Source organism: Phyllobates terribilis, unplaced genomic scaffold, assembly GCF_046119375.1.
Source record: "Phyllobates terribilis strain yellow unplaced genomic scaffold, ASM4611937v1 Scaffold_5__5_contigs__length_657084704, whole genome shotgun sequence".
Lineage (NCBI taxonomy): Eukaryota > Metazoa > Chordata > Amphibia > Anura > Dendrobatidae > Phyllobates > Phyllobates terribilis.
The window spans coordinates 527,633,984-527,655,110 of NW_027362765.1; the positions used below are offsets into that span (position 1 = coordinate 527,633,984).

Consider the following 21,127-nt stretch of genomic DNA (forward strand, 5'->3'; position numbering starts at 1 on the left):
AGTCTCAGGAGGTTGAAGAAGGGCAAATATTGTCCCTAACTTCAAAAAAGGAAAGAAGATGGAGTCAGGAAATTATAGATCAGTGAGCCTTACTTCTATACCAGGAAAGTTCTTTGAACAAATTATTAAACAGCATGCATGTAAATACTTGGATAAGAATACAGTAATTAACCAGAGCCAGCATGGGTTTGTAGCAAACAAGTCATGCCAGACTAATCTAATTTCCTTCTATGATGGAATCACTGACTGGGTGGATCAGGGAAATGCGGTATATATATATATATATATATATATATATCTTGACTTCAGCAAAGCATTTGATAAAGTATCTCATACTATCCTTATTGAAAATATGACCAGGTATGGGATTGACAATACTACGGTTAGGTGGATTCATAACTAGCTCAGTGATTGTACTCAAAGAGTGGTAATAAATAGCTGCACATCCAATTGGAAGAGTGTTTCAAGTGGGGTACCACAAGACTCTGTCCGTCCCCAGTTTTGTTCAATATTTTTAGAACTGATCTAGATAAGGGAACTGAAGGTAAACTAATCAAATTTGCAGACGATGCAAAGCTAGGAGGGATAGCTAACACTAGAGAGGACAGAGAAAAGACTCAGAAGAATCTAGATAAGCTTGAACAATGGACAGTGACTAATAAAATGGTCTTTAACAGGGAGAAATGCAAGATTCTGCATCTGGGCAAGAAAAACGAAAAGGACATCTACAGAATGGGGGGAATAGAACTAAGCAACAGCACATGTGAAAAAGACACAGGTATACTAATAGATCACCAACTGCACATGAGTCAACAGTGAGATACAGCAACAAAAAACAAACACAGTTCTGGGATGTATTAAAAGAAGCATAGAGTCTAGAATCACATGAAGTAATTATCCCCCTCTACTCCTCCTTGGTCAGACCTCATCTGGAATACTGTGTCCAGTTCTGGGCACCACATTTTAAAAAATACATTGAAAAACTAGATTAAGTTCAGAGAAGAGCTACCAAGATGGTGAATGGGCTGCAAACTATGTCCTATGAGGAACAGTTAAAAGATCTGGGAATGTTTAGCTTGCAAAAGAGAAGCCTAAGAGGGGTCTACAAATATCTGAAGGGATGTCACAGTGTAGAGGGATCATCCTTATTCTCATTTTCACATGGAAACACGAGAAGCAATGGAATGAAACTGAAAGGGAGAAGATACAGATTAGATATTGAAAATTTTTTTTGACAGTGAGGGTGATCAATGAGTGAAACAGGCTGCCACAAGAGGTGATGAGTTCTTGACATGCCCAGGGGATGGGGACAACTCGGCGCCCAGGCCTTGCTGTTAGTTTTGGGGGATGTCGCGGTGGCCGGCTCCTGGGGCCGTACCCTGGGGTCACTCTTAAAAAGCAAGGAATTGGGGGAAAAAGGTGTATGGGAAAGGGGAAATTGTTCGTGACGCCACCCGTGGTGTCTGGTGAGGATCACCAGCGCTGCTACAGTCCTCTGAGGCCAGTGGTCAGGCAGCTTAGTTGGTGCGGCTCCCCACAGGTGGAGCAGGGCCTCAGGGCAGCATAGGAGAAGGGATGCAGGACAGAGGGGACCCAGCCAGGTCAGGAGAAGAATAGGCACACTCACGACAGTTCACTTCAGTACCTTTACTGGTGGTGTTTCAGGCACGATCCAGGGCACTGTAGGGTGAAGGGTGCATTTCAGGACTCTCCCCAGTGAGCAGGTGTGGGGCCTCCTGTTTCTTGCCTTTTCCTGATAAGTTTGTGATCTGCCTGAAGCTAGGCCTAACTTGGTCTCTGTTTTGCACCTGCTGACCTGGTGGTAGGGTCTTCTGTTGGAGATCACACTCCTTGGTCTCTTGGGCCTCAGTGATTCCTGACCCTGGTATAACGGTCAGCTTTTGGTGTTCCTGGGACATGTAGTTCTCCAGGGGTTCCGGTTGTTTATGCTGGTCCTAGAGATCCTTGCAGACACGGACCCGGTGTCCGGTGTATGGTCTTGGGGTGAGCTGGCTAAGCTCCTCTGCCCCCTATGTAGCTCGCTTACTCCACTTGCCTTCCGCCTCTCGGGGCCCTCACTAGGCTTCACACTGGCAGTAGGCCTCGCTACTCTTCACTGCTCTTACGGCGTCGGCACGCCTTGGGCTCACTAACCTGAGCTCCCTGAGTCTGGGCTGGCCTTACAACCTCTCTGGCTGCAGCAGACTGACTGTAGATTCCAGACTAGACTGTAACTGGACTCCTTACAGACTTCAAACTTACTCCAGACTTCAGACCAGAGTGAACTGCCTAGCTCCACCTTCCCTATTTATATCCCTAACGGGCTCCCTCTGGTGGTCTGAGGTGGAAGATGGAGGTGTGTGTATGCTATGAGGGCCTCTTGTGGAGGAATCCGTCCATGCACTCCTCTAGGATCTGTGGCACTAATGCTCAGCAGGGCGCCACATTCTCCTTCAATGGAAATCTTCAAACAGATGCTGAACAGACACCTGACTGAGATGGTTTAGTGAATCCTGCATTGAGCAAGGGGTTGGACACGATGATCCTGGAGGTCCCTTCCAACTCTAACTTTCTATGATTCTATAAGTCTAAGTGTGACTGTATTTGTAAAAGCAAGAGTTTTGGCAGAGAGCATTCAGTTGTGTATTAACACAATTCCAAGGTAGAAAGACATCAGTAAAGAAGAAATTGTTGCTGCCCATCAATCTAATATAAGGCCATTTACAAACAATTTAATGACTATCATTCTACATCATATAATAAAAAGTAGTGTATATTGTATATGAATATGATCATATAATAAAGCAGTAGTGGATACTGAGAATGAACACCGTCATATAATAAAGGAGTAGAGTATACTGTATATGCTGTGTATGAACATGATTATATAATAAAGTAATAGATTATACTGTATATGCTGTGTATGAACAAGATTATATAATAAACTACTAGTGGATGATGTGTATGATCATGGTCATATAATTAAGTAGTAGAGTATGCTGTGTATGATCATGATCATATAATAAAGCAGAAGATTATCATATAATAAAGCAGTAGTGGATACTGAGCATGAACACCATCATATAATAAAGGAGTAGAGTATTCTGTATATGCTGTGTATGAACATGATTATATAATAAAGGAGTAGAGCATATTGTATATGCTGTGTATGAACATGATTATATAATAAAGGAGTAGAGTATGCTGTGTATGAACATGATCATATAATAAAGTAGTAGAATATTCTGTGTATGAACATGATCATATCATAAAGCAAAAGAGTATCATATAATAAAGCAGTAGTGGATACTGAGCATGAACACTATCATATAATAAAGGAGTAGAGTATAATGTATATGCTGTGTATGAACATGATTATATAATAAAGGAGTAGAGTATGCTGTGTATGAACATGATTATATAATAAAGGAGTAGAGTATACTGTATATGCTGTGTATGAACATGATTATATAATAAAGGAGTAGAGTATGCTGTGTATGAACATGATCATATAATAAAGGAGTAGAGTATACTGTATATGCTGTGTATGAACATGATTATATAATAATAGTAGTGGATTCTGTGTATGAACATGATCATAAAATAAAGGAGTAGAGTATACTGTATATGCTGTGTATGAACATGATCATATAATAAAGGAGTAGAGTATACTGTATATACTGTGTATGAACATGATTATATAATAATAGTAGTGGATTCTGTGTATGAACATGTTCATAAAATAAAGGAGTAGAGTATACTGTATATGCTGTGTATGAATATGATTATATAATAAAGGAGTAGAGTATACTGTATATGCTGTGTATGAACATGATTATATAATAATAGTAGTGGATTCTGTGTATGAACATGATTATAAAATAAAGGAGTAGAGTATACTGTATATGCTGTGTATGAACATGATTATATAATAAAGGAGTAGAGTATACTGTATATGCTGTGTATGAACATGATTATATAATAAAGGAGTACACTGCATATGCTGTGTATGAACATGATTATATAATAATAGTAATGGATGCTGTGTATCAACAAGATCATATAATAAAGTAGTAGTGGAAACTGATTATAATTATATAATACAGTCGGAGAGTATAATCACTGGAATGTGTGCTGGACTTTACACATTTTTGAAGTGTTTATTATACTATTTAAACACAAACGTACATATATTCATAATCCATTTATGTTTTTGCATGAATTTTGGAATACTTGCTGACATTTACCTCTTTCCTTTTTAGTCAATTAGTCTTATAGAACGGGGAAATCCATCTAGGAGTCTTGAACAAGTGTGTCGTTGGGCCCATTCCCAGCAGCGTTCAGATCCAGATCATGCAGAACACCACGATCATGCTGTATTTCTCACCAGGCAAGATTTTGGTCCTGCAGGTATGCAAGGTACTGTATATTGTATGATGTCAACCAGGTATGTGCATCGAGCTGGTTGGTAATTACTGCAAAAATGATTTTCTGCCTATAAGAAGTGAGCTTGTAGTTTGTAGTGCAATACATAAGCATTGTCAATAGTAGTAGTCACTGTTCTGATATTCTCAAAAATATAGCTTAGAGAATTAACAATTCCCAGGTATCGATGTCGATAGAGCTTCTCAGTTCACTGGGGATCTACCAGCATTTGGCCAACAGTGGTTTACCTCTCTTTCCCTAATTGAATATGTGTGCATATTTATGGGGAATATAAGATGGGCATCTGTAAGCGAAACCAATGATTATAATATGTGCATAACTAACTTTAGTTTAGGGGTTATTGGGTAGATGCAAAATATTTCTAGCGTGAATAATATACGAACATTGCAAGAAATATATGTCATAATAATGATAATGAGATACAACTTATCATAACATCTTCCAATGATCAATATATTATTGAAGGCAAGGGCGGACATACTGCATCATTGGTGCAGCCACGCAGGGGTCCAAGAGGGAAGGGGGCCCATTTTCACCTCCAAAGCAGCAAGCAACGTCTGTTAAAGACAGAACTATTGGATGGCAAGGGGCCCATGTACTGTTCTTGCACAGGGGCCCTCCTCTGTCTGTGTTCTCCGTTGATTGCTGGTACTTCAACTATTCACTGAGTTTGCTTAACCTTTAGCCTGCAAATGGTTGTACTTGTAAAAAATATCTCACATTCCAAAAACTGCTTGCTAGGTCAAAGGGCATGACTTTATTTGGACTATTAGGAAAGTTATCACTTGTTTCTAGCTTCTGTATGTTTACTTCTAAATGGTCTATACTTTCAATTTTAACACCATTAAACACAGACTCCAATCCCCTAGGTTTGCAAAGCAAGGTACCTTACTGCAAGGTACTAATGATGGTACCTCTCTCATGATTAAGCAAATGCACTACCCTTTATATACGCTATATGTTATACATTAGTGACCTAATAGCCTGAATTTATACCTGACCAAGAAGTTATAAGAAGTTATGAAATTATAATGTGGCGCGCACACATGAACACCATGTATGAATATCATCACATCTCTGCAGAAGAAATAGGAAATATTAATATATAGTTAGTCATCAATATCAGAGTCTGACACCCGCCACATACATCGGTCAGCTGTCTTCAGTTCTGGAGGCGGACGGATGTTAATAGTGAATGGACTATAGCTCTGGTTTACTTTGTAGTGGCCGTTCCTGGGTAATGTAGCTCAGCTCCTATTTGCTATTTGTCTCTATGAGAGCTGAGCTGCAGTACTCAGGGTGGCAACTACACAGTATAGTATATGGAGTTGTCGTTTTCAACTGAAAGCAACTGATGGGTAGGGGTGCTGGGTGTCAGTCCCCCACTAATCTCATACTAATGACCTATTCTTTGTATAACTCATCTATATGACAATCCTAGTAAACCACTTTAAAGGGAGTCTGTGACCCGAAAACTTGACTTAAACTACCTATACAGTGCTACAAGGGACTTGGCTTCTACAAAAATTTTACTAGCAGTATAGATTTCACTTCTTTAGTTTATAAATGTTTTATTTATTTATTTGCTAATGAGGGCTCCTCAGTGTACTCACAGTACACCATTCCGCTCCTTCAATCAACGTGCTGCAACCTCCCGTTAGCTAAAAGTGATCTGTGCCTGAATTAAATTCCTGGTCCTGTACATCTGTACTGACTCTGACAGAGAGTTTGAGAAGGTGCAGCACTGACACTGTGTGTGCTTAGGCTCTCTTAGCTCCTGCAGTGTCACTGTGTACTTACAGAGCCAGGGATTTAGTTCTGGCACAGTTCGCTCTGGGCAAGCGACAGCTGTCAATAATGCTAAGTGGAGGAGCACAGCATGCTGATTGAGGAAGCAGGATGGTGCACTTGTAATGCGGGTGGAAACCCTGGCCGAGGGTTGTTTCCATGTCCCCGGACACTACTGAGGGGTCTCCTGGCTGGGTATGTATTCTGTAACCTTTAGGATGCGCCACTGCAGCCCGCATGCTACCACTTGACATGGCAGGCCAGTACCCGACGAAGTAGAGATGAATGAGAGAGACCAGAGTGCAAAAATAAACTTCTTTTTACTGGTGAAACTTATATACAGTTAGTTCAGGAAATATATGAACAATGATGGAAGTTTTGGCACTTTAGCTGTTTACCAAAACATTAAAAATTCAGGTTTATGATCAATATGGTCTTAAAGTGCAGACTCTCAGCTTTAATTTGAGGGTATTTGCACCCTAACTGGACTAAGGGTTTAGGAATTACAGCTCTTTAATATGTAACTACCTCTTTTTAAAGGGACCAAAAAATAATTGGACAGTCATCTCAAAAGCTCTTTATTGGACTGCATGGGCTATTCACTCATTAATCCATCATCAATTAAGCAGGTAAAAAGTCTGGAGCTGATTCCAGGTGTGGCATTTGCATTCGGAAGCTGTTACTGTGAACCCACAACATGCGGTCAAAGGAGCTCTCAATGGAAGAGAAACAAATCATCATTAGACTAAAATAAAGAAGAAATCCATCAGAGAGATAGCAGAAATGTTAGGAGTGGTCAAATCAACAGTTTGGTACATTCTGCAAAAAAAACCTGCGCATTGCTGGCTTGGGAACTCAAAAAGGCCTGGACGTCCATGGAAGACAACAGGTGGATAACAGCAGAATCCTTTCCATGGTGAAGAAAAAGCCCTTAACAACATCCACCCAAGTGAAGAACACTCTCCAGGAAGTAGATGTTTCAGTATCTAAGGCTACCATAAAGAGAAGACTTCATAAGAGCAAATACATAGGGTTGACCACAAGGTGCAAAGCATTAATCAGCTTCAAAAATGGAAAGACCAGATTAGACTTTGCCAAAAAGCATCTAAAGAAGCTAGCCCAGTTCTGGAAATGCATTCTTTGGACAGATGAAACTAAGATCAACCTGTACCATTATGATGGGAATAAGAAAGTATGGAGAAGGCTTGCAACGGCTCATGATCCAAAGCACACCACATGGCATGCATGGCTTTCAATGGCACTGGCACTGGGTCACTATTGTTTATTGATGATGTCCTGTACCAGTTGGTGACTCGGTTTTGTTCAAATTATTGTACTTGTTGTTTGCGATGTATACCCCTTTTTCACATGTAAAGTGACATGTAATTAATGGTGCTATAATAATAATAATAATAATGTGACAAAGGACAGAATCAGGTGGATGAATTCGGAAGTGTGCAGGGAGATACTTTCTGTTTAGATTCAACCAAATGCAGCAAGGTTGATTGGATGGTGCTTCATAGCACAGATGGACAATGGCCCAAAACATACTGTGAAAGCGAAGAAGGGGAATATTCTGCAATGGCCGAGTCATTCATCAGATCTCAACCCATTTGAGCATGCATTTCAAGTGCGTAAGACAAAACTTGAGGCACAAAGACCCACAAGCATATGCAACAACTGAAATCAGCTGCAGTAAAGGTCTGGCAAAGCAGGAAAACCAGCTTTTGGTAACATCCATTTCTTACAGACTTCAGGGAGTCATTGCCTGCAAAGGATTCTCTACAAAATATTAAAAATTAACATTTTATGGTAAAGTTAATTTATCTAATTACTTTTGAGCCCCTAAAATGAGGAGGCTTTGGAGAAAAATGGTTGCAATTCCTAAATGTTTCACAGGATATTTTTGTCCAATCCTTTTAATTAAACCTGAAAGTCTACACTTCAATTGCATCTCAGTTGTTTCATTTTAAATAAAAAATAGTAGCATGCAGAGCCCAAATCACGAAGATTCGATCACTATCCAAATATTTCTGGACTTAACTGTACATCCGATAGCATGCATGACACTTAAAGAATACAACTTCTGCATAATTCAGAGGCAGTAACTTAACGGTTAGGGGGGGCCTCCGTCTTTCATTGTGAGGGCCGCATGGGTCGAGGTATATTACTCCGGCCCCTCAGAGCTATTCTCAACTTCCAAATCATAGGGCCACACGCCTCTTGGTGTGCCACTGAATCTTTGTACCTATTCACACTTGTTACAATCCCCTTAGGAGAACATGTGTCCCAGTCTTGGCAGTCTTCACTATGACCCTCAAAGCTGCTACATTAAGCTTCTTATCTAGTGTAGATAAATCTTGCTGTAGACCCCCTACTCGTCTGAGATAAAGAATCCTTCTGCGCCTTGACACTTGTTCACTTCAGAACTTCCTACCTGAGTATGATCTCCTCTCTTTTTTTCATACTCAACACCCTTAATCAATGCTGGTCTTCAAACCATAGGTCTTCTTTTCTGTACTTTCCAATAACTGGCTAATAAACAGGAACAGTGTTCCTTTGCCCACGTAACTCCTTCCACCATGGGCTGGCCCCAATAGTTAACCCTGTCTTCTGACTGAGTGCTGCAGGCTCCAAATTTAGGTAAAACAACATATAAAACATGCCAATGCATTCTATTACTATAGAATCTTGAAAGGGGGTGTCGAGAACTTCTCTACTCCTTTACACAGTGAGCTCTTGGTCTAGCCAAGGGTGTGCTGAGGTGCCCTATTTGCATATTAAATAAAAATGTTTCTTTTCTTCTGAAAAACATAAAAGTGAAAACTATGGGACTGCAGAAGTAGTATACATCGAGCATGCAAACAACTATAGTGGAGACCTAAGTGTTATATCCATCTATCAACAAGGTTGTCACCATCATTGAATTGCGGCATGGCAATGACTATTGTGAAGTCAGTAAGTTTAGCCATAGTCATAGTAAAGCTCAATGTTTAAACTGGAGGTGTTTGTTCTCCTTGCCAATTAACCTTTTAAATTAAAGACCAGTTATATATTTGGCTCACAGTTGAAACTCAGATGCTTCCACAATTAGTAACTTATTTTAGTCTCCTGGCTGAGCCTTTTTCTTTTCTTTTTCTGTAATGTATTCTTGGCACATGAAGCCGAGATGATCTAACTTAAGAATGCCAGTGTTGAACTGGCTTCTGCCCAGCTGTGCTGCCAGTTTGGTATTTTAGTACTGCATTTGTCTTTATTTAATCCTGTGACCACAAGTCATCCAGCATACATTAACTCCTAGCTTATTTTAATACTACAGCTACGAACTCAAGCACATGCTAAATCCAAAGGAGCTCTACTTAAAGGAACCTGTTATGTTAAAAATGGTATCAGATTTGCAAGTAGGATTTTATAGGGCCAGAGAAGCTGATCAGATTGCTAGACATTTTTGTAGAAAAAGTTTCAGTAAATCTTGCATTTATCTAGTGAAATTACTGTATGCATGAGTCCAGTGGGTGGTCCTATTCAGTGAGTGACAGACTTTCCTGTATGATTAGTAGGACCACCCACTAGACTCACACATAGGATTTCGATGAATAAAATTCAAGTTATACTGAATCATTTCCTACAAACCAATCAAATCTATATATCATTCTACTCAGCTTCTCCTCTATACCAATAAATATCAATACAATAAATTCACATAACTATGTCTTTAACACAAGTTATGTGAACTTATTTTTTGACATGAGATACAACAATGGTGTAGTGCTTAATGTATAGGAAGTTTAATCTTTACCAGAGAAGTCCTGTAAATATGAGTATAGATGACACATAACAATGAATCCTGGATAAATCATTAATCCTACATGCCTACTCTCGAATGCTATGATGATTACGGTTTTAGTTTTAACCCTTATATTCAGACAGCAGGGACAAATAGCAGCATTTGCCTCCATCAATGAACCACCAATGGTGTAAAAATCACGACAGGAAATATAAAGAGCATTGTAGATGGTGCTGTGATAGGTACACAATAGCTGTCACTTTTGAATGGGTAATTGAAGAGGTTTTCCCACAAGTGGATAGTACTGTGTGTGCAATAATGCCTCTCATGACTCAAATGCAATTCACCCAACCTTCGGTACGGGGAAAAGCAATGTGATCTTTCTCAGTCGAATGGGTTTTCCCACAAAGACCATTTACCACCTAACCACAGGAAAGGCGATAAATGTGTGATTTCTGGAAGCCCCATCACTGGGTCTGTCACTACATGATAAAACCACATTCATTCCTAAAGAATGACCAATGTGAGGATAACTTTTAAATAAAGCAGTAGTTGCCCATGTGTAATGCCTATTCATTTATCTACAAGACTGAGAGAAACTATGTGTTGTCCCACCAATCCATTAATGCTTATCCTCACAGCATTCATGAGAAGAGGTGGGGTACTCGAGACCCTCATTATAATGATTGGATTGGTGATAAATGTCCTTTATGGGAAAACATCTTTAATGGTCTGGCCATTTGTACTGTACTTTTATAGATTTGTGGATGAAGATTCTCCTTAATACAAATTAGAAAAAGTAGCAAAACACGTTGAAGGGAGGAATTGCGCATACAGGAATTGTCAGATTAAGAGCAAAGTTTAAACATTAGTTTTTGGGTTGCTCTCCTTATGACCGTCACCCAGCTATCTGCTAGCTTGTTCATCAATAGACCAAATGGATACATTGAGCCCAGTTCATCAAAAGCGGCGTTGTTCATGCCGATCTTGATGAGGAGATGTATTGGAGTCAGACGCTTCTGATTCATGAAGAGGTTTAAGCCTCTTCATGAATTAGAAGCATCGGAAAAGTGGCATGCACCTGCATGTGCGCCTTGCCACAAATCCTACTGCAGTCTGCTGGAGTAAGGCCTGTAGTATAGCTAAACAGTGACAAAGAGCGCATAATACCGTAAATGCTGTAGATAGTATAGTATTGTTTACCTGTTTTTTGCTGATGAAGGAGTATGTTCACCACTGAAAGGCGCAGATTAATAAAACTGCCCTTTGTTCAACACCATCATCTCCACTGAATATTATCATGACCAGTAGCGCAGCAGATTTATCCGTATATCCCTTTCTACTACTGGAGTAAAGTTTTTGGCATAGCGAACGCTACTGCTCGTCATAAATTTGTTGAGCAGCAGTCCACATGCCCCTGCCCCGCCCAAGCTCAGCCCCCTTATTGGAGCTCAGCAAAAGTGGCGAGAGAATGCCAAAATTTACATCATTTTAGTGCAGCCTTGAGTTGCACAAAAATTATGCAACTTTTCAGAGCTTTTTACGCCAGAATACTGGCGTAAAAGCTTTGAAGAATCTGAGCTATTGTTTTTAGTCAATTGACAGTGCATTTAGCATGACATGAGTTCCATCATTGAACCTATTACTGTGCATATTTCTGGTACATTTATCCTTAAATCTAACTGAAACATTCAGATAACTACAATGAATCCATATTAATTTATTTTACTTATAAAGCACCATCATATTCCATAGCGCTTTACAGACATCATAATCACTGTCCCCATTGAGACTCACAATCTAGATTCCCTATCAGTATGTTTCTGGAGTGTGAGAGGAAACTGGAGGAAACCCAAACAAACCTGGGGAGAACATACAAACTCCTTGCAGATATTGTCCTTGGTGGGATTTGAACCCAGAACCCCAGTGCTGCAAGGCCACCATGCTATCCATACAGTTCTGTAAACATGTAATTGTATTCTATGTAAAGTTCTTTTTTTATAGAATCCGTACCCAGATGGCAAATACATCTTTTAGTTCATCATAAATGTCCACCCAAAAGGGATGTGAGGAATACGCTAGACACTATAAGACTATGGTATCTACTTAATCCTTTGTGGCATCATCTTATACTACTGGATGACATAGACTCTAGCTCAATAAAATCAATCAGTTTTATTAAATATATACAATCTATTAAAAACAAAAAGAACAGGGTGAGGACAAGAAACCTCCAATGCAGAGAGATGCAATGTAAAAGCTGAGTTGCATCAAACATATAATTACTGCAAACAACCAATCGTGTAAGGTATACCTATAAATTAGGATAAAGCAGAACAGTGTAAAATCCCTGAGGCATTATAGTGTCTACATGGAAATATCCCTAAAGTGCCGATACTATCCCTAAAGATACTAAAATACATCTTTTGGGCCTCATTCAGACATGAAAAACTGACATCTGAAGGAGTCTTAAGTGTGTATTCACAATCCTCTGTTGCATGCAAGATCAATGATAAGGACTAACCTGCCAGTAATGGCCTGCATAGAATCTGATCTCTAGTGTCAGTTATATCCCTTGATTACTTCTGGTAAATTGAGTGTCTGCAAACTGTTCTGGGAATAGAACACAGACACGATAAGCTGCACGCAAATGGCAACGTGTCTTGTAAACAATTTACCTCTTCAAAGAGCGACCTCCCTGCCGGATATACTAGAGTTCCAATTTCCAAAAATTAGTGCAAAAGATCTCAGCGCTTGTCAGGCAGAGACAAAAGAGCACGTACATTTTTTCAGAGCACTTAAATGCACTTTGAAAATTGTATTTTTTAAAGACAACTGCTAGAAGAAAAGTGTCTTACTAAAATTGGACAGCGCAGACATTTTTTGTTTAAAGTATGATCTTCAGATGTTAATGAGGTCAACATGGTTTGTACAAGTTACTGCCTGTTAGACTTCAAGGGAGTAGAGTTACTTTAGGACTTTACTGAATACTAGGAAATAGAGATGATTTTTCAAATTGTACAGATGTGTCATATTTCTCTTTCCTCTCATTTTGAATTAAATACTCCGAAATAGTAATGGCAGAAGGCTGTAAAAAGTGTTATGTGTGTGTGTGTGTGTATACCACCATACAATACGGCCCTGATTCATCATTTGTGATTTATAGAAGATGTACAATACAAAGTTGCAGTGATTTATAGAAGTCACTTTCCTTTTCTTTTTTTGCCCAGTGGTACTCGCTGACGTTTTTGTGCCAGATTCTTCAAAATCCCACACGTTTCATGAATTTTGTGCAAAATAAAAAATGCACTTTAATTTTGTCTTTAACTAGTTTTTGCATCTTTTTACACTCAAAAGTAGCAAATTCTTTTAAAAGCTGCACAGTTTAAATTGAAAACGCATCCATAAAGCTAAATCCATACAGGGACTGGAGTGAGATGCGCCCCCAAAAAATAAGACATTCATCTGTCTAAAACATCTAGAAAAGCAATGCTGTCGAGGAAAGATCAAAGAGGACTTAACAAGTTGTTTTAATTTTTATTTCATAAATCAAAAATAGTACACATGAAAATAAGTAACTTTATCAGAAAAAATGACTTCTTTCTCTGCCAAAATTAATCATTCATTCTCAAAAATTCTCAATTCTGAGGTAAAATCTGTATTCAGTGAAGACCGACTTTCCCATTACTGAGACAGGAGATGGCAGCTGCCACTGATAAGATTCTATGTAGACGATGAGGAGGAAGGAGTTCTTTTTCTAGCTCCTCCCTTCTACATAGACTTGTATCTGTAGCAACTGCCACCTCCTATCTCAGTAATGGGAAAGTGTCTTCAATAAGTATAGATTGTACCTCAGAATTGAGAATTTTGAGAATGAATGATCAATTTTGGCAGAGAAAGAAGTACATTTTTCTGATAAAGTTGCTAATTTCATGGGTATTATTGATTTATGAAATAAAAATTAAAACAACAGTTACTCTTTAAAAAACGGAGACAACATAAAAAGTGTCACAAAAAGTATAGAGAATAAAGTGAAAATACTAAAGCCACTTAAAAGGAGCCAATTTCTACAGAAAACTGTAGCGACAACAATGATGAATAGGGGTCTATATATTCATATAGAGTCCTCTCAATATAGAAATACTGGAATGGATCATCTACAAAGATTAGAAAACAGTTTTGCCACTTAAACGGGTTGTCCCATTTCAGGCATTATTATTATTGGCTTAATGACTCAAAAAAAAGAGTTTTACTCCTCCGTGGTGCAGCGCTGTCTCTCATGCTACTCAAGTCTTTGTTGATCAGATGCAGTGATGACATCACATCGTAACCACTGCAGGCAAACACTGAGCTCAACTGTAACGCCACCACTGTAGCCATTCAACAAAAACTAGAGGAACAGCAAGAGGCGGCACTGGACCCTGGGAAGGTGAGAAAAAAAGATTTGTTGTTTTTTTTTGCCTATTGAGTAATGAAGCAGGAAAACCCCTTTAAACTGAAAAGCATGCCCAAACTGGTTTTGGTGTCGTACCAGTCTAATATGTCCAGGAACTTCCCTGATTCTCTTGCTCTGTAACTTACCATACACATTTTCAGTGGATGAATTGCTCCTGCCAATGTCCAGTGGCTTGCCTGTCCTGAACTGTATGCCCACCTCTGTGTTATTATGTAGTTTGCAAGACTGGCGAGCAGGAACCTCCATTTCCTATAATATATAAACATTTCCTATTCCTATAATATATCATGTCTCTGTTGTGTACAGATTACACTTGACAAATTGTAGTGGTCACAAAGTTTGGCAGAAAGGACACAGTTGGTAGTCAGCACCTTGGAGGTATTTTTCTTCGACTGAAAGGGTCATTTTTGGTATATAAAGTACTTTACTATTTTGTTAGACATTGCCTTGGCCATTAGATGAGTCTACTGTAAATTTATAGAAATAACAATGTCCGTTTAAGTGTTTTCTAACCTGGTTATATTAATGTTGGCTCTCCTTAAATAAAATGTTTGGAATTCTTCACTCTTATCACATTTAATTACATAACCTCCCATCAAAATGCATGTGGGGTTCATATCTAAATGCATTCAAAAGTTTGCCAAGTGCTGGTACATCCAAGATAAGATTGGTTGCAGCTTTATGTGGGTATTTTTCAGACAATCCATGTATTTCTATATTTTAAGCACATTTTTTCTGTATTAGTAACAGTGAATGAGCTGTGTATTTACAAAAACTATTGAGGTGTAATTTCTGGCTGCCACATAGAAAAAGAATAGTAGGTCTATCTGAAAAAATCCTTCTTAACATACAATATATCCATTTTATGCCCACCAGGTTATGCCCCAGTTACAGGAATGTGCCATCCACTGCGCAGCTGTACCCTGAATCATGAAGATGGGTTTTCTTCTGCATTTGTGGTCGCCCATGAAACAGGTCATGTGTAAGTAAACTTCAGTCCATAAGAGAAATTTCTAAAATTGTTTCTTAATCAAATAATAAAGAACAGTAAAACTGCATGCATTCCTACACTAAAATCAAACCAACAGTAAAATGTATACAGATTTGTAATTTTAGATTTTGGGAAATTATTTACTTCTACACTACAAAAACTTGCTGCCATATTTCAATTCTACACTGTGCAAAATGTCCAGAAAAAATATAATAACTATGGAAGTTATAGAAATTACAGTCACTCCCAAGCACTGAAAACTTAAGGGGCCTAAAAGGTCTTTGTGCCTCATTTGAGATCATTACTTTACTATAAATGATGTTGTAAGACAATGATCCATAACATAAAATATAATCTACATCTGAATGGCTAAGGAACTTAAAGGGTAGCTATCATCAGAAAATGACTTATTGTTTAAATATGTTGTTTGTGTTGCATGTATTTAAAAAAAAATTGGAAATGTTTTTTTATTAAACATAATCACAATCTTTATTAAATAATAAAATTAATAATCTAGCGACTTTCACTCCTACCACTAGGGCTTTTTCAGACTCTTACTTCCTGTTCATTCAGGAAGAGTTTACAGGAGTTTTCTTATCAGCAGAACCAGGATTGCAGTGCAGTGGCAGATTGCACCTCTATAAACAGCTGAAAACACAGAATCCACCAATAGCATAGGCAACATCACAGATGACCCTTCTGACTGTCCTTTCACAATCACCTTTACATAGGTTCATTAGACACTTCGATACTATATATATATATATATATATATATATATATATATATATATATATATATATGTATACACATACATATGTGTATATATATACAGTACAGACCAGAAGTTTGGACACACCTTCTCATTTAAAGATTTTTCTGTATTTTCATGACTTTGAAAATTTTACATTCACACTGAAGGCATCAAAACTATGAATTAACACATGTGGAATTATATACTTAACAAAAAAGTGTGAAACAACTGAAAATATGTGTTATATTCTAGGTTCTTCAAAGTAGCCACCTTTTGCTTTGATGACTGCTTTGCACACTCTTGGCATTCTCTTGATGAGTTTCAAGAGGCAGTCAGCGGAAATGGTTTTCACTTCACAGATGTGCCCTGTCAGGTTTAATAAGTGGGCTTTCTTGCCTTATAAATGGGGTTGGGACCATCAGTTGTGTTGTGCAGAAGTCTGGTGGATACACAGCTGATAGTCCTACTGAATAGACTGTTAGAATTTGTATTATGGCAAGAAAAAAGCTGCTAAGTAAAGAAAAACGAGTGGCCATCATTACTTTAAGAAATGAAGGTCAGTCAGTCCGAAAAATTGGGCAAACTTTGAATGTGCCCCCAAGTGCAGTTGCAAAAACCATCAAGCACTACAAAGAAACTGGCTCACATGAGGACCGCCCCAGGAAAGGAAGACCAAAAGTCACTTCTGCTTCTGAGGATAAGTTTATCTGAGTCACCAGCCTCAGAAATCGCAGGTTAACAGCAGCTCAGATTAGAGACCAGGTCAATGCCACACAGACGTCTAGCAGCAGACACATCTCTTCAACAACTGTTAAGAGGAGACTTTGTGCAGCAGGGCTTCATGGTAAAATAGCTGCTAGGAAACCACTGCTAAGGACAGGCAACAACAAGCAGAAGAGACTTGTTTGGGCTAAAGAACACAAGGAATGGACATTAGACCAGTGGAAATCTGTGCTTTGGTCTGATGAGTCCAAATTTGAGATCTTTGGTTCCAACCACCGTGTCTTTGTGCGACGCAGAAAAGGTGAACGGATGGACTCTACATGCCTGGTTCCCACCGTGAAGCATGGAGGAGGAGGTGTGATGGTGTGGGGGTGCTTTGCTGGTGACACTGTTGGGGATTTATTCAAAATTGAAGGCATACTGAACCAGCATGGCTATTCTTGCAGCGGCATGCTATTCCATCCGGTTTGCGTTTAGTTGGACCATCATTTATTTTTCAACAGGACAATGACCGCAAACACACCTCCAGGCTGTGTAAGGGCTATTTGACCAAGAAGGAGAGTGATGGGGTGCTACGCCAGATGACCTGGCCTCCACAGTCACCAGACCTGAACACAATCGAGATGGTTTGGGGTGACCTGGACCGCAGAGTGAAGACAAAAGGGGCAACAAGTGCTAAGCATCTCTGGGAACTCCTTCAAGATTGTTGGAAGACCATTTCCGGTGACTACCTCTTGAAGCTCATCAAGAGAATGCCAAGAGTGTGCAAAGCAGTCATCAAAGCAAAAGGTGGCTACTTTGAAAAACCTAGAATGTAAGACATATTTTCAGTTGTTTCACGCTTTTTTGTTAAGTATATAATTCCACATGTATTAATTCATAGTTTTTATGCCTTCAGTGTGAATGTACAATTTTCAAAGTCATGAAAATACTGAAAAATCTTTAAATGAGAAGGTGTGTCCAAACTTTTGGTCTGTACTATATATATATATGTATATATATATATATATTTGGGGTCTGTGGCTACGTGCATGTGTTATTTCCTGAAACAAAATAAAGTAGGAGTATAAAAAAGCTCTAGTGGTGGTCCAGTACCTAAAATGTATTTTCTAACCATCTATCCTTACACCCTAACCACTTTTGTAAACAATACCCTACACTTTTCCCTATCTAGCTAATCCCCAAATGTGTTTTTTTATGTACTTCCTGTGATGTTTCATTTGAGAGGAGTCTTAAACATGACATCACAGGAAGCTGGGGCTGCACCCATTTCCCTGCCGCTTTTTTCCCCCCTCCTGGAACAGGATGTCACAGGTGGCAGCACTGTAGTTAATCACTAGTTTCTTGCATTTCTGCCCCCTTTGAGAATGTCCGGGATCCTGGGTGATGAATGCTGTGGGAGAGGTGAGTGCAGCACCCGCACTCTACTTCTAACTCTGCTGTCGTCGTACCTTCTGTGAAAGAAGACATCGTCAGGGGGTGGAGAAAGAAGCCGCAAGTGACACCAACGACACCCTACAGCTTCCCTACAGCGTTCCTATGGTGTCGGCACTCACTCTCCCCGGGGCACCCGTGCTGTTGATGTGACACGTGACGCTGGCGCCCAATCAGCGCTGGCGTCACTGTCTCCGCCTCCTGTCGAATTGAACATGAGGAGGAAGTCAGAGAGCAGCCGCTGCCCGGACTTCCTCTTCATGTTCGATTTATCTGAAGGCGGAGACAGTGACACCAGCGCTGATTGGGTGTCGGCGTCACATGTCACAACAACTGCACGAGAGCCCCAGGGAGAGCGAGTGCCGACACCGCAGGAATGGCGCCAGCAAGGGAAGTGAGTATAAGCTTTTTTATTTTATTGGGGCCAAGCATGGGGGGTGACAAGGAGTTGGCCAAGTACTAAACAACCCCTTTAATTTCACAGTTATTGAAGATAGGCACCTTACACTTAATAGAGTGCCTTTAAAAAGAATCTGTCAGCAGATTTTTGCTATGTAATCTGAGATTAGCATAATGTAGGGGCAGAGAGCCTTATTCTAGCGATGTGTCACTTAAAACACTGTTTTGTTATTTCAGTGTTTTATCTGCATAAGATCACAGTTGCTACTGATGATTCTATGTAGAAGGGAGGGGAGAGGAACAACTTTTATCTCTAGCACCTTCATCTCCCTTAACCCTTCCTTCTCCATAGAAGTCTATTGCACAACTGCCATCTGCTATCTCAGTAATGGGAAAATCTGTACTCACTGAAGACAGATTTTACCCCAAGGATTGAAAATTTTGGAAATTAATAATCAGTCGTGGTGGAGAAAGAAGCAGATTTCTCTTATAGAGTAAGATATACTAATACGTTTTTTATTTTCCCGTATTCTATTGATATACGAAATAAAAAATAAAATGACAGTTACTCTGTAAGCATTTGTACAGTTTGCATGTGACAATGTTTCCATGTTTCTTCAACCTTTTTTCTCATGGAGAAACATTGGAGTTGCGTGCAACAAGATTTTATGAGTTTATATAAAGAAATGTGATCAAATCTAATGTTGAATAACATATGATTTTCCAAAGTCTACAATTGCAATCAAAATTTTCAACCCCTATTTGCAAATTAGGTTTATTAGCAATATCTGCAAACTTTCTGTTGGTTTCAATAAATCAAACAAAAACAATTTAACTAGCTCAATACAACTAATATAACAAATGATTTCTCTAAATTCAACACAAAATGCCACTGTTACTGACTCCTGAGGTCTCAGAATTACTTAACCCCTCCATAAAGAACATCTTTAGTACTTTACTACAGCACATTTTGGCTTTTATGATCTGCTGCAAATGTGATTTAGCTTCTGGAAAAATCCTTCCAAAGATTTTTCATAGGGTTCAAGTCAGGCAACTGTCTGACACTCAAGAATCCCCCAGGAGTTCTTAAAAAAACAAGCTTTGGTGGACTTTGAGGTATGATTTGGATCATTATCTTGTTGGATGGTCCAATGATGCCCAAGTTTCAGCTTCTTCACAGAAGGCATGAATTACATTTTATTTTAGGACTTCTTGATACTTGATTAAATTAAATTTGCCAGAGGAAGCAAAGCAATCCAAGAGCATCACCGAACCACCACCATGCTTCACTGTAGGCAGGGTGTTGTTTTCAGTGTTTGCTTTCCTCTTCCTCCTCCAGATGCTCTGCTGATCTATAGGCCTAAAAAATACCAGTTTTTCTTCAACATTCCACAAAACAGAATCTCAAAACTTCATATAGTTTTCAGTATATTGGAACCAAATTTTCTATCTTGTTTGCATTAGTCTAGGTTGTGTGTCTTGGAGTTCAGGCATGGACACATTCAGTGTTTAGTATGGCTTTGAGGAAGAACGCAGTTAGCGTTCAAAATGCATCGCCATGTTGCCTCCTGCTCTCTGTTTGCTTTACTGAACTGTTGGATTTTTAAAGATGTTTCAATAAAAGTTTGAATTTTTATAATACTTACCGGAAGCTGGATCCTCTTCTCTTTGCTTTACAATTCACGTTTGGTCAGAATGTATCCGTGCCTCTAGACTACAGAAGTGGAGAGCTGGATAAAGCCATGCTTTTTAGTGTTTAGTATGTAACTTATTGACCTGAAGCCTCAGTGTCTGCTGCTACCAAATCTTGCTGCAGGTCATTTGGAGTCACTCGAGGGTTTATGACGACCTGCCTCCTTAGAAATCTGGTGGGCGCCGGTGGTAGCTTCCTCTTTCAGCCATGTCCAAGTAGTGTAGCCAATGTGCCTTTAACCCTCCGTCACATACAATATCGGTTCTAACGAGTTCACATACAATGTGACTGTCAGGCGCAGGCTAGAAAAATACCTATAATATCTAATGTTTGCAATTTCAGTGCTCTAAAAGTGATCAGTGACCTTCATAGGGATGTAATAAAAGAGACTACACATAATCAGGTGCAAAAAAAACCCATTTACTTAACATAAAACTAATAACTCTGAAATACAAACATTTCAAAACTCCCGCCAAATAAAAGAGATGTGCCTGTCAGGCCTATTGTATGTGACGGAGGGTTAAATCTGTACTCCTCCCTATGTGCGCACTCAGGCAGCTGTATGCGCCAGCTTCCTCTGAGTGGTCTTTAGAAAGATAGGTGGGGGTCTCAGAACCTGGGCCCATACCCAAATAAAGAGACAAAAAAACATAATT

At 39.2% G+C, this 21,127-nt stretch overlaps 1 protein-coding gene across 3 annotated transcripts in view; it reads left to right on the forward strand.

Moving 5' to 3' along the window:
• Positions 1-21,127, forward strand: part of ADAMTS14 (ADAM metallopeptidase with thrombospondin type 1 motif 14) — a 213,834-nt gene that overhangs the window by 111,946 nt on the left and 80,761 nt on the right. For 2 of the 3 annotated variants that reach the window (XM_073685737.1, XM_073685739.1), the window contains exons 6-7: positions 4,263-4,419; positions 15,354-15,459. In XM_073685737.1, coding sequence (XP_073541838.1) covers positions 4,263-4,419; positions 15,354-15,459 — 263 coding nt within the window. The remainder of the gene's footprint in view (positions 1-4,262; positions 4,420-15,353; positions 15,460-21,127) is intronic. The other variant, XM_073685738.1, reaches the window with a different exon arrangement.